The sequence below is a fragment of the Macaca fascicularis genome, chromosome X (assembly GCF_037993035.2).
Source record: "Macaca fascicularis isolate 582-1 chromosome X, T2T-MFA8v1.1".
In the NCBI taxonomy this organism is placed as follows: Eukaryota; Metazoa; Chordata; class Mammalia; order Primates; family Cercopithecidae; genus Macaca; species Macaca fascicularis.
The window spans coordinates 125302864-125316505 of record NC_088395.1 but is presented as its reverse complement, the minus strand read 5'-3'; the positions used below and the strand labels follow the sequence as shown (position 1 = coordinate 125316505).

The following is a 13642-nucleotide window of genomic DNA, read 5'->3' as shown; positions in this document are numbered from 1 at the left end:
TATAAAGAAGACAAAACTGAAACCCAAAAACTTTAACTTGCCCAATGTAACACAGCTGGTAAATTGTGGAATCGGTTTGAACCTGGGACTGACTGATACCAAAGCCTGTATTCTTAACCACTCTGCCACACTACCTTGTCTGTGCCCCACCATTGTACGGAGTGACCATCAAATGTAGCAAGAACCCCTATTTGACCACATGCTAACCTGCTTTCAGGGCCTGCCCAGCTATGCCTTCGTTTGAACTAGTCTCTCAAGTAAAGAACTAGTCCTCAGTAGTGGCTTGAAAGAGCACCTAAACTAACTGATCAATTTTCAGAAGAAGCCCGGGAGAAGAGATCTGACCTACCCAAGACCTCAAAGGTAGCTAATGGCAAAGCTGGAACTAGAACTGCAGTCTCAGGACTCCCAGGATGCTCTTCTCCACAAAGCAGACTGCCCTTCAGAGGGCTAACCAGGGGCTGAGCAGATGCTTACTCTCCTAGGGGCTTGGATCACTGCTGCTCCCTCACCACATACTTTAAAAAGTATGAAGAAGTTTATGGTTCCTCAGGGCCCAAGCCCAACTGCTCTGGGAAAGACACTCTAGGGAGAGCAGAGAAACATCCTGGGAAAGAAGGAAGAAAAAATAGTAGTTGGGGGAGAGGGCTGCCCTCTGTGTGTGTCTTGAGACAGGTGGACACTAGCAACTTGGCTTGAAGAGCATTTCACTTGAGTCATCTAGGACGTCCCTCCACCTAGTGGCCTGCTCCCTTGCCTCCTCCATTGGCAGCACTAAGCCTAACTTAGTGAATGAAGTGATCCAGGTTGTGGCTGCTGGATACTCCCCTGCCTTCCTTTCTAACATGCCTCTTTGCAGGCCCCAGAGCTCTCAGGCTATGGCCTGGCTGCAGGGGCTGCCCTGAAGCTGCCTTCTTGAGCAGTGGCCCCTGCTCCAAACCTCTCGAGAACCTTTCTGCATTCCCCCAGCTCCTTCTGAAGCCTTGTCTTGGCTGATACATGGATGTTGATGGCCTCCCTTGTTGCTTCTCCCAGCAGTGTTTACCAAGGGCCTTTGGGAAAGGCTTGCATGACATCACAGGGCAGCTAGAGGGGAGAAGTGTTGGGAGACTGGAAAGGCCTCTGTGTGATCCCACTAATCATATCAAGTAGCAATCCATATACTCTTTTTTTTTTTTTTTTTTTTTTTTTTTTGAGACAGAATCTTGCTCTGTCACCCAGGCTGGAGTGCAGTGGTGGATCTCGGCTCACTACAACCTCCGCCTCTTGGGTTCAAGCGATTCTCTTGCCTCAGCCTCCTGAGTAGCTGGGACTACATGCATGCGTCACCATGCCCGGCTAATTTTTGTATTTTTAGTAGAGATGGGGTTTTACCATGTTGGCCAGGCTGGTCTCAAACTCCTAACCTCAAGTTATCCACCTGCCTCAGCCTCCCAAAGTGCTGGGATTACAGGCGTGAGCCACCGCGCCTGGCCAACCCATAAACTCTACCTGCTCAGGGCAACCAGCTCACACCACTGAGAGCTGTATCACCTGCAGGATGTGCAGAGTACCACACACTCTGTCTGGATGGCTGGAATAGAGAATAGGGCTGCCAGATTAAACCCCTACACTTGGGGCATTTTACACAGAAATGTTGGGAAATATGCAAATCAGGGTGGGAGGTGGTTTTGAATTATATGCATCACTTCCAGTCTTCTCTTAACCCCCAAGACAATAAATTATCTCATCACTGCCCCCACCTATCACTTCATCACTATGGGGAAATGAAACTCCTATTTAATACTTTCATCAACTCTTCCGTCACTGGGGAAGTCACTTTTCCCATTTCACACCCAAAATGCTTCATTGCTTCTCAGTTCTGCTTCTCACCACACTATCAAGGTTCTTAGCCGTAAGATCTAGGCTTAGGGTGGAGGTGGAAAGAGCTGCAAGTCCTCTTACTCCTAGGCAGCTCCCTGACTTGCACTACTGGGAGGCTGAAAGTGCCCCCACTAAAGCTCCTTTGGGTTAAGACACTGGTGCCTTGTATTAAACACTAAATGTGTTCCTTGGGGAAAAAAAACATACTAATTCATCATCACTCATGAAAACCTTCTCAGGAAAGAACATACAATATTCAACTGACATTCATGGCAGAGTACACAGGTCCACATGCTTTATCTGGTTTCCAGATCCAAAAAAGTTCTGATAATCCATTGTTTTCATAAACTCGACATCAAAATTCATTAGATGGCAAAACCTGACCTCAACTGATATAAAGTGTTTAAAAATATTTAGCCCACTGGTGTGAATTTTCACAGAATCTGCTGGATAGTGTGTTTGATTACAGGAAGCTATCCAGAGCTCACTGAGACCTAATATATGGTCCTTGCAAAATATAAAACATTCTGGATTCTGAACACTTCTGATCTTATAAGATTCAGATAAGGGATCATGGACTTGAACTTGGATACATTGGTTTTCTGAGGAAGGCATCCTTGGGTTGTGTAGAGAGCGAGCATTGCACCCAGCAATCTTTATAGCTTGCAGAATGTCCTCTTGGCCACGTTCACTTTTGACCCTCACTGCATCATTGCGAGGCAGTCAGGGCAGATACCAATAGCTTCATTTTGCAAACAAGGATACTTGGGGTTCAGAGAGTGAAGTCACCTCCCCATGGTTTCCAAGTAGTAGAGCACAGGCTCAAATCTAATCTTCTAAACAAAGTACTGACATATGGCTGAGGGCCAGTCCTGAAGCCAGGCAAAGATACGGAAAGTGACACTTTGCATCCTGGCATCCTGAGAGGTGTCCAGGCTGTTTTTCTTCTCACCCCCCATCTGACCTAAATCCTTGGGGACACTGGCAGGCTGACTGACTATATTAAGGACTTGAAATGGCACAACCATTGTGTGAGTGTGAGGATCCCTTCAGAGAAAACTGGTTAAGCTGCCAAGGAGCCTGGCTATCAGTAGAGGTTCAGGAGCACCAGGCCAGCAACACCACTCTCACCTTCCTCTTTCTAATGTCCCTGGAAAATGATGATAATGATGGCGATAGAAAACATTTATGTAGGCCGGACACGGTGGCTCACGCCTGTAATCCCAGCACTTTGGGAGACTGAGGCAGGTGGATTGCTTGAGGCCAGGAGTTTGAGACCAGCCAACATGGCAAAACCCCGTCTCTACTAAAAATACAAAAATTAGCCGGGCATGGTGGCACACGCCTATGATCCCAGCTACTTGGGAGGCTGAGGTGGGAGACTCACTTGAACCTGGGAGGTGGAGGTTGCAGTGAGCTGAGATCACGCCACTGCACTCCAGTGTGGGAGGCAGAATAAGACTCCGTCTCAATAAAAAAAAAAAAAAAAAAAAAAAAAAAGCCAGCGCAGTGGCTCACACCTGTAATCCCAGCACTTTGGGAAGCCGAGGCGGGCAGATCACACAGTCAGGAGATCGAGACCATCCTGGCTAACATGGTGAAAACCTGTCTCTACTAAAAAAATACAAAAAAATTAGCCAGGCACGGTGGCGGGCACCTGTAGTCCCAGCTACTCGGGAGGCTGAGGTAGGAGAATGGCGTGAACCTGGGAGGAGGAGGTTGCAGTGAGCCGAGATCGTACCATTGCGCTCCAGCCTGGTCATGAGAGGGAGACTCCATCTCAAAAAAAAAGAAAACAGAGAGAGAAAGAGAAGAGAGAAAGAGAGAAAGAAAGAGAAAGAAAGAAAGAAAGAAAGAAAGAAAGAAAGAAAGAAAGAAAGAAAGAAAGAAAGAAAGAAAGAAAGAAAGAAAGAAAGAAAGAGGAAGAAAGAAAGAAAGAAAACGTTTATATAGTGCTACATGCCAGACACTGTTCTAAGCACCTTACATTATTAGCTTATGTAATCCTCACAACAGCCCTATTTAGTAGCTGCTTTGAATATCCCCCATTTTACAGATGAGGTGATGATAAACTACTGGGAAGTTAAGTCATTTGTCCAAGGCCACGAAGGTCATAAAAGTAGCAGTTGGGACACAAACCCAGGCAGTCTGGCTCCCAAGTGCATATTCTAGAGAGTCACTGTGCCCAGGCTGTTCTGAAGGTCATCAGTTGAAGACTGAATTGGGGAAGAATCCAGTTCCTTTGCTGACCTGAGTCACCCTTTGCCCAGGGATCTTTACCCTGGCTCTTTTGCAAAGCCTTCTTCCTGTTCTGCTTGAGCTCTAGAGCCCCTACGCTCCAGGGAGGCAGCCCTTCCTGCCAATTCCTGTCTACAGTACAACCCCTTCCCACCTCTCCCATCCCACACTCACCTTAAAACCCATTGGGCGGAGCTTACATGCTATTTCTGCATCATGCAGTGCGTTCTCATGAGACTCCAAGGTGAAATAAATCTGAGACCGATTGCTATAAAGCAAGTGGTCATTCGGAGCTGCGAAAATAAGAAAGAAAAACCCTTATTAACAGCCCCCAGTGCAAGCAGGTGTTAAGTCCTGTATGAGTATGGATCTTGAGAAATGACAAGTTTTCTAGGACTTTTCTACTGGAGATCAAAAGGGTTAGGCTCTATTTCTAGTCCTAATATTGTCCTGCTTTCTACACCCCCAGCCAGTCTGGGCCTGAGGTTCCCCAGCTGCAAAGTCATTTTTGCCCCCGCTCACAAGCAGTTCATTAGAGGCCCCGTGGTGTCAGTGATGCATTAGACACTTTGACATAGATGAGATGTGGCTACACACAGCTAGGGCCTGGCAGCCTGGTTTATGAGTACAGTATTACCAACAAGAAAACAGGCCAGGTAGGAAGGAGAGAGAGGTGGGCAGATGTGACCCCTATCTGAACCACCAAGAAGACAAATCCAAGTTAGTTTTCCAGGTGGCAATGACTGATGACATTAACAACATCTTAGTCTACAAAGCCCAGCACATATGAAGATTCCCTGAAGAAAATGGAAATACATTTACATGGTCCCATCCTCTCATTTCACATGGTCAAATGTAAATGAACTTGGACAAGGTTTCTGGGAATAAGGTGAGGCTGGCGCTCACCAAAAACTCCGAATTACTAGATGTCAGAGCTGGACAGGCTATTAGAGATTATCTGGCTCAATCAACCCATTCTTCAGATGGGGAAAATCAAGCCCAGAGAAGGGAAGGCATCTTCTCAAGGTCACACAGCTAGCTGGGCAGTCACTGATAACTGGTCAGACTTCGAAGCTTTGAAGCTGGGATGTGGGGAGCAGGTAGGTTCCTTTTACTGAAGGTGTGTACAGTACTTGGAATAATGCGGACACAATAGCCATCTTCCAGAACAGAGAGCCTCCTTTCCTCTTAGAAGGGTAAAGCTGGCCTTGACATTTTCACCCTGACTTCTCTAAGGGGATTAACAAAGATGCAAGGAAGAACCTCCAGGGGAATGTGGTGGCAATAGGAGGGTGAGGGCAGGAAGGGGCTTTCCTGGCCCTTGCGGGGTGGCTAAGAGGTATGAAACCTGCCTTAGAGATCTGGAGTTAAGTGGCCTCCACCTGCCTCATTCGTATTGCCCTGCTCTTCCCCAAGATCTGGGCTCTAGCTTCCTCTGTGGCAACAGGCTTTGATGGTTTTTTCCCCAGGGGTGTGCTGAGGGCTTGCTTGGGTGCCCATTACTTGCTCTTAAGACATTAGCAAATTGTTTACAGTCTTTTCTCTTCTGCAGCACACTCCAGCCTGGTGGCAGCTCACAGTCCGCCTTGCTTGTGCACAGACAGGAGCTAGAGGGGTCCCCTTCTCTAGCTGCCAGCTTTGCCCTGTCCGTCCTCATTCCTCCTCCTCCTCCTCTCCCCATTACCTGTTGCAAGCTTGAGTGGAGATTCAACACGTGGAGACTCCGGCCCACACCCCTCCTCCACTCCAGAGTCAGGTCCAGGACACCCGCGGATCCCAGGGCCCTGCCTGCCCAGCCCTGCTGCCTCCTCCCCGGCATGCTTCGCCAGACACCGCGCCCCGCGACCGAGCTCCTGGCAGACTGCCCGAGCTGGGCAACACCGGCTGGCGGCTCAGCTGCCACTTCCTGGGTCCAGGCACGGTGGCTCGGAGAGAGCGTCTCCCTGGTGAAATTCGGGTGCCCTAGTCTAGCTGGATATGTGGGACTGCCCACGTTGCCCTTGAAGCTGCAAAGCCCACCCAACCCTCCCAGGTGGCACTGGAAAGCGGGACAGAGGCGTGTCCCATTCGTAGCCAGCCCACGGTCCCCGGGGATCCCCAAGCAGTTGCCGGGCCCGGCCTCCCGCCGGGCTGGCCAGGTTAAAGGGGTTCAAGGCGAGGGCACAGGCTACGGGTTGGCGGGGCGGGCGGGGAGGGGGGACATCTATTTCGGCCGAGGATCGTGTGATAGGAAGCGGTGACAATGAGTCACAGGGCAGCGGGGCGCAAGCGCTCCCCCTCCCCCCGCACACGCTCGTGGGATGGTTTCCGAAGCGAGCGTGGTGGCCCACTTCAGTTACCTCAGCGGTTACACAATCCCGCCCGCTCGCGCGGGGGAGGGGCGCCCGACCCGGGCCGCTCGCGGCCCTTATGCAACCAGTGCTCTCCTGACCTAATTCCACGCCGGACCCACCCCACAGGGAGCCGCGGCCCCGGAAGGGGCAACACCCGGTGTCGCGAGCGGTGGACGCAGGCGCCGACCGGACATCTCGGGCTGGCTACAGCCCGGAGGACCAGGCGCGAGTGCGAGGAGCGCGCGAAGTTCCTCTCCTCGCTGGGAAGGTGCGAGCAGGTGTAAGAGGAGGCCAGGAGTGCAGCGGGAGAAGGAGAGTCAGAAAAACAGAGACAGTGACACCGAGCAAGAAACAGTGACAAAGATGCAAAGAGACGGAGAAAAAGAACCAAAAGCAAAGAATGGGGACTGAGAAACAGGAACACAAAAGCTAACAGAAGTAGCAGGAAAAGACAAAAAGCAACGGAGATCAACACAAACACAGTGAAAGGCAGCTAAAGCAGTGAAAACAGGACAAACTCAGAGACCCAGTCCCAGAACCACCCCTCCCCCACCCCGGCCACAGTCCATAGGTCCCCCGCCCCCTTTTCTGCCCTGGTCCAAATCCCATCTCGCTAGGGGGTTTGTTCTCCCGCTCCCTCGTGTAGCCACCGAGCCCCAGCCCCAGCCCGGCAGCGCGTTGAACTCACCCAACTTAACTGCCTCGTTGTACTTGAGCAGCGCCGCCTCCACCTGGCGCTCGCGGTACAGCCGGTTGCCCTCGTGCCGGAGTTGCGACGCCCGCGCCGGGCCTGGGAACAACTTGCCGAGGAGGCCGCTGAGCACCACGTTGACTCGCAGCGGCGGCGGCGGCTGCTGCCCAGCCCGCCGGGATCCACGCGCCCGCCCAGTGGCCACCATCAACGCAGAGAGCTTGACCCCGCACAGCGCACAGCGCCGGTCGGCGGCCCGCCCACGTTCCAGGCACAGTTTACAAAAGGTGTGGCCACACGACAAGGACACGGGGTCTGATAGAAACCCATGACATTTCCGGCACTTAAAGCCGTCCCACACCTCGGTGGCCGCCGCGGCTGCGGCGGCCCCAGTCTCTTCCGCCGCCACGGCGCCGCTTGCAGTGCTACCCTCGCCCGGGGGCGCTGGCGCCAGCGCCTCGCCTTGCGGGACTTTCTCCGCCAGGCAGCGCACCAGCTGCTCCAGCTGCTCAGCCACCAGCTGCTGCCGCTCGGAGAGCTGTCTATACACCTCGAGGGCTTCCCGGATTCTCCCCCGGGACGCCAAGGCGTCTGCCTGCGTGAGCAGGACTTTGCTCTCCGGCGTTGAGGTTCCCGGAGACTGCTCTTGCTCTGGCTCCCGCGTCGGTAGAGGTGCCGGGCTCTCTGCAGCCGCCTCTCGGTGGGGGCCCATGTCTACTTGGGCCGCTGATGCCCCTCGCTCCGCCGGCTCCAAGTTGTTGCTGCTGACCTCGGCGGGCAAGCTCAGCATCTGTTCGGTCCGTAAGGACTCCATAGGAAGAGGGACACGGGAGGGGAAGAGGCGTCTAGGGACTGGGGACACGAAGCAAAGAGTGGCAGCTGGAGGAAATCGGGGCAGCCACCGCCGCCGTGCCACCGAGCTCCGGACCCTGCCGCGCCTCCGGGAGCTCCATGCCGGGCGCCCCGCGCCGCCTAATAACTGTCTTGTCTCAGCAAAGTGTTATATAAAACGGTACCACGTGACCTGCCGCCACGCTGCTCATTGGCCGGCGGCGGGGAAATTGTTACAAAACCAGACAGTTTTGTAACAGTGTTGCTCTTGCTTCTTTGGGCTTCGCTTTTCTTGGCTTCTTTTTGAGGTTGTTTGTGTTTACACGTCGCCTTATTCCTCCTCGCCACCTGGTTCTTTATCGGAAGTGGAGTTGGGGGGTGGGGAGAAACTCAGTGTCTTCTCTTGAGCTTCTCAGTCTCCAAACCCCACCCCATCCCACGTCCAAACGGGCCAGCAAACAGGTCCCCTCTGCCAGCCGCTGACCAGCGGCCCCCTACTCCTCCTAGGAGAGGCTGGTACCTCGAGGTGCACAGTCCGCGGGGTCTTCCGGGACGCCTAAGGCTTTCCCTTTGGGGGAGATGGCTGCTGTCAGGGAAAGGAAGCAGGTTGGGAGGGGTATCCATGAAGCCCTCCCGCCCCCTACCCAACACACACACACAACCCAGCTCCAGCCCGAGAGCCCTGGGAGCCCCGCCTGGGTTTCTTGCCTTCTCTCAGGAGCCTCACAAACGTGGTAAATGCGGTTTCTGAGGGTGCTTGGTCTTCCGTGCCAAGAGCTACTCAGAGCAGCGGGTCCCACCGGCGCAGAAGTTGGGCAGCGCTCGCTGGACAGTGAGGAACTCGCAGAGAAGATGCACTTGCCAGCTCAGCCCTGGGAGGGAGATGCCCCGCCAACTCCCCTCCTTACCTCTCTCCCCTCAACGCCAGAACTAGCGCTGGGGCGGGCGGCGGGCGCCCAGCTGGAGACATACCAGGCCCGCCCCTGGAGCCACTGGCCGGATGCGCGCGGCCGGGAGTACCCGGCCTGCTGGGGTCGGTGGGTACTCTGGGGGCGTGCGAGAGTGGCAGGCGGAAGACGCTAACTGAGAGCGCTGCTCAGGAGAAAGTCCGCGAATCCTGGCACAGCCCAGTGACTGACTGAATAGCCTCCAGGTTTGTCGCTCCTGAGCGCTGCGCGGGAGGGGTACAACTGGGCACGAGCCTCAGTGCCTGGTTTACAATGGCTAGGGGGCCTCGACGGTGTCCCACACACTTCCTGAAGGCGAGCAGGGTGGCCAACTGCACACTCTTTGCCTCCCTTGAATCCCCGCATTTAGGATGGGAACTAAGTTCACAAATGAGCCAACAGAAAACGGTATGGTGGCACTGCTCCAAGCAGGGAGGCAGCGACTAGGCTTGCCGCTGGCTCAGTTGGCCTTCAGAGCCTGCAGGCTCTTGGGCAGTGCCAGGGTGCCGCCCCAGGGGCCTGAAGACCTATTGTTGCCTCCTGCTGCAGCCATCTCTTAGCTGGATGACCTTGGAGAAGCCAAACTTTGGAATCCATCATTTTTCCTTCTGAACAAATGTCAGAGCTTATCTTACTTGGGATTAAGTCATGTTTCAGAGCTGGGTTATGGCAGGCCCCCTCAGGGCTCTGCTTCTCTTTAGGTAGTTAAACCAGCCTTAGATCAACACCAAGGTCCCAGAGAATAGGTACTATGCAGCTAGCTGTAGAGCCTCTCTCTAATAAGACAGGACAGGGGGAGAGGGTCACAGGGCAGAAAGGAAGCATCATATAGGGGGAAAAAGACACACACACAGAAGAAGAAGGAGAAGGAGAAGGAGAAGGAGAAGAAAGAGGGAGAGGGAGAGGGAGAGGAAGAAGAAGAAATAGAGAAACTAGTTGTAGCCAGGAAAGCATGAGGAACACATTGGAAAAATTGGCTTGAAGCCTTGGATCTGTCACATATTTGCTATGAAACCTTAGGTGGGTTCTCCAAACCTTAGTTTCTCTTAATCTCCAAGGTTTCCTCCAGCTCTAACCTTGAGTGGCTTTGATCCTAAGACCAAATTTCGTGTTACTTAAGTACAAATGACTAGTACTCAGTTACTTAAGTACAAATGACTAGTCCAAATGCTGTAGATGGTGGCTTTAACGGGGGTTGAGGGGATAGGAAGTCAATGGAAGGCTATCCATTTAGTCGGGTCAGACCTGAGCTAGATTTTTTTTTTTTTTTTAGACGGAGTTTCATTATTGTTGCCCAGGCTGGAATACAATGGCACGATCTCAGCTCACCGCAACCTTCGCCTCCTGGGTTCAAGGGACTCCTCTGCCTCAGCATTCCAAGTAGCTGGGATTACAGGCATGCGCCACCACACCTAGCTAATGTTTTTGTATTTTAGTAGAGACGGGGTTTCTCCATGTTGGTCAGGCTGGTCTTGAACTCAGGTCCCGACCTCAGGTGATCCGCCCACCTCGGCCTCCCAAAGTGCTAGGATTACAGGTGTGAGCCACCACGCCCAGCCCCTGAGCTACGTTTTTAAGATGTAGAAGTTGGAGGACTGGCTAAGAGGCGGAGGAGGTGGCCGTGCCACACAGTAGGGGAGAAGTTGGGGTTCCTGGTGACTTGCTATCTAATTGAGGGGAGCTCTTTTCACTTCTCAGTTTCCCCTACTATCAAATGAGATCCCCAGCACTAATTATCTGCCTGCCCCTTCAGGCACCTGTGAAGAAGGACACTCGATGGGGAAGGTAGAGATTCATGAGATAGATAATGATGAAACCATCTTAATTAAAGAGCTTTACCCCTTTGACATATCTAAAAAATATACATATGTCTGTTACCCAAAATTGTTTCCTAGATGCAAATCTGGGATGTGCTTTGCTCCGCGGAAGACCTTGACAAGGGAATATCCCCTGGGTTGATTCCCCTCCCTTGCCCTGTTATGGTAGGGAGGCTAGGAGAGGGCCAGGTCAGGTAGAGAGTCACAGTCTTGCAGGCATGGAGAAGAGAAGCTCCCTCTAGGCAGGCTGCCGGTGCACAAGGTTGACCGTGAGCTTGGTCAGGAATGTTAATAGCGTTCTGGATAATGCAAGGTACTCTGGTGTAAATGGCAGTACCAGCTACTCACTGACCAGACTCCATAGGGAATTTTACATTGTAATCAAGACTGCCCGTAGGACAACACCAAGTGGGTTTCTATTGAATGCTGAAAAACATTATCACAGTGGTTTTCTTTCTTTCTTTAAGTTAAACAAGTATTACCATTATATTGATATACATTTGTGAACCAATTCAGAAATCTCCTACTTAGAACTTCCTTCCCTCTGCTCTTACTAATTGGAGACTCCCTGGAATGAGGGGAAGGGGGAGATTAACACCATCTTTTTCAGGTGCACATATTCCCTTTGGAGTGTCAGATTCTCTAAACCTCCATTTATTTTGCTAGGCTCACCTTGTGGCTGAGGTTAACCAAGAAGAGAGAGCAAGGATTGAGCTGCCCCTCATTTTCAACTAGTAGTTTCCCAACTGGGCTCTTAAGAATCTCTCTGGGGCTCAGAGGAGACAAGCAGGCAGGCTTTGATCCTAGCTCCCTTCAAGCAGGGCAGTATTGTATCCATCTGTTTCACAAAAGTGAGCCTCCAGGTATGATTTCATTGAAGAAAAACTGTCCCTTACAATATCAAGTTTGAAAACCATAACAATTTTTACACGTTTTCATGTATTTGTTGGGCATCTTCCACATACCAAGGACTGTTCTAGATACTGGAGACACATCAAAGCAGCAGCCAGGTGTGGAGCCTCATGCCTGTAATCCCAGCACGTTGAGAGGCTGAGGCAGGTGGATCACGGCAAAACCCCGTCTCTACTAAAAATACAAAAAAAAAAAAAAATTAGCAGGGCATCATGGTGCACGCCTGTAATCCCAGCTACTTGGGAGGCTGAGGCAGGAGAATCATTTGAACCCAGGAAGCAGTGAACCCAGGTTGAGGCAGGAGAAGCATTTGAACCCAGGTTGCAGTGAGCCAAGATCACACCACTGCACTCCAGCCTGGGTGAAAAAGAAAAGCAGCACATAACTCCCAGGCTCTCCCTCACATATGATAGTGCATCTTTCCCCACATACACACATCCTCGTACTGGCTTCCCATGTAGGCTAGAAGCTTCAGAGGGCAAGGACTAGTATATCTCCTCCAGTGACATAAGCAGGACAGTGCTTGAACAGATCTTACTGAACATGCCAGTGAACATTCTGGCCCTAGGAGTGTGCAGAGGGACAAGAGGAAACAGTTGGAATGCCATGCACTGTGGTCATTCACAAAGCAGAGACTGGGCACACAAATAACAAATGGTTGACAGTCTTGTACTTGGAAAGGACTGCTGAGCAACTCTGGGAGGAAAGAGTCCATTCAAAGCCAGAGACCTGTGGTAAGGTGTAAGCAACCCCGTGCACACATACACATGCACACACTCTATGCCTGGAAGCTTGGCCAAAGCATGCATTTGTTCTGTATTTGATAGTCTCATTTTATAAACTGGGGTGACCCATAAATCTGCAGTCCTTACGGGGGAAAAAAAGGAACCATGAACATTAATGGTATCGATATGGAAAGCAAGACCTCCCCTTGCTATACAGAGTAGCCAAAATCCACAACTGAAAGAAAGTTTAGCCGGGCATGGTGGCTCACGCCTGTAATTTCAGAACTTTGGGAGGCTGAGGTGGGTGGATCAGTTGAGGCCAGGAGTTCAGGACCAGCCTGATCAACATGGTGAACCCCCATCTCTACTAAGAATTTTTTTTATAAAAAAATAGCTGGGCGTGGTGGCGCGTGCCTGTAATCCCAGCTACTGAGGAGTCTGAGGCAGAATTGCTTGAACCCAGGAAGTGGAGGTTACAGTGAGCCAAGATTGCACCATTGCACTCCAGCCTGGGCAACAGAGCAAGACTCTGTCAAAAAAAAAAAAAAAAGGAAAGAAAAGGAAGGAAAGAAGGAAGAAAGGAAAGAAGGAAGGAAGGAAGAAGGAAGGAAGGAAGGAAGGAAAGTTAGCTTACATGTCAGCTCTGGTTTCACAAATGAGGCAACTGAACACTAGAGAAGGCAAGTGACTTGCCACAGGTCATAATGAATTTGATACGGCCAAATTGGAAGTTAGGGTTCATATCTCTTTGTCTCTTTGTTTATAGAATTTTTTCCATGTGATCTGAAAGCTAAAGAGCACAGAACATCTCCTTCTTTTTTTTTTTTTTTTTTTTTAAGACACAGTTTCACTCTTTTGCTCATGCTGGAGTGCAATGGTGCGATCTTGGCTCACTGCAACCTCCACCTCCTGGATTCAAGTGATTCTCCTGCCTCAGCCTCCCGAGTAGCTGGGATTACAGGCATGCACCACTGCGCCCAGCTAATTTTGTGTTTTTTTAGTAGAGACGAGGTTTCTCCATGTTGGTCAGGCTGGTTTCGAACTCCCGCATCTCCTTCTTCTTACTTATTGTAAGAAATTATTTCAGATTTCCCACCTACAAGATTTTCATCGGTTCAACAAATATTTATTGAACATATATTATGTGCTAATGGAGCTGCCATTTGTAGGGCAATAATAGGATATGACACAGTCCTTATCCTCTAGTAGCTAACTGAGGAAACAAGAGACAAAGATTTAAAAACTAACAGGCGGTCTGTAAGAAGTGCCAAAATTAAGGGAACAG

At 51.2% G+C, this 13642-nt stretch overlaps 1 protein-coding gene across 3 annotated transcripts in view; it reads right to left on the bottom strand.

Annotated features, from left to right (window-relative positions):
- The window catches only part of LONRF3 (LON peptidase N-terminal domain and ring finger 3), a 46432-nt gene extending 38330 nt beyond the window's left edge, over positions 1-8102 (bottom strand). For all 3 annotated transcript variants that reach the window (XM_005594445.5, XM_005594446.5, XM_005594447.5), the window contains exons 1-2: positions 7123-8102; positions 4276-4394 (exon numbers count right to left, since the gene is read on the bottom strand). In XM_005594445.5, coding sequence (XP_005594502.1) covers positions 4276-4394; positions 7123-7939 — 936 coding nt within the window. In that variant the 5' untranslated portion in view covers positions 7940-8102. The remainder of the gene's footprint in view (positions 1-4275; positions 4395-7122) is intronic.
- Positions 8103-13642: the final 5540 nt, after the last annotated feature.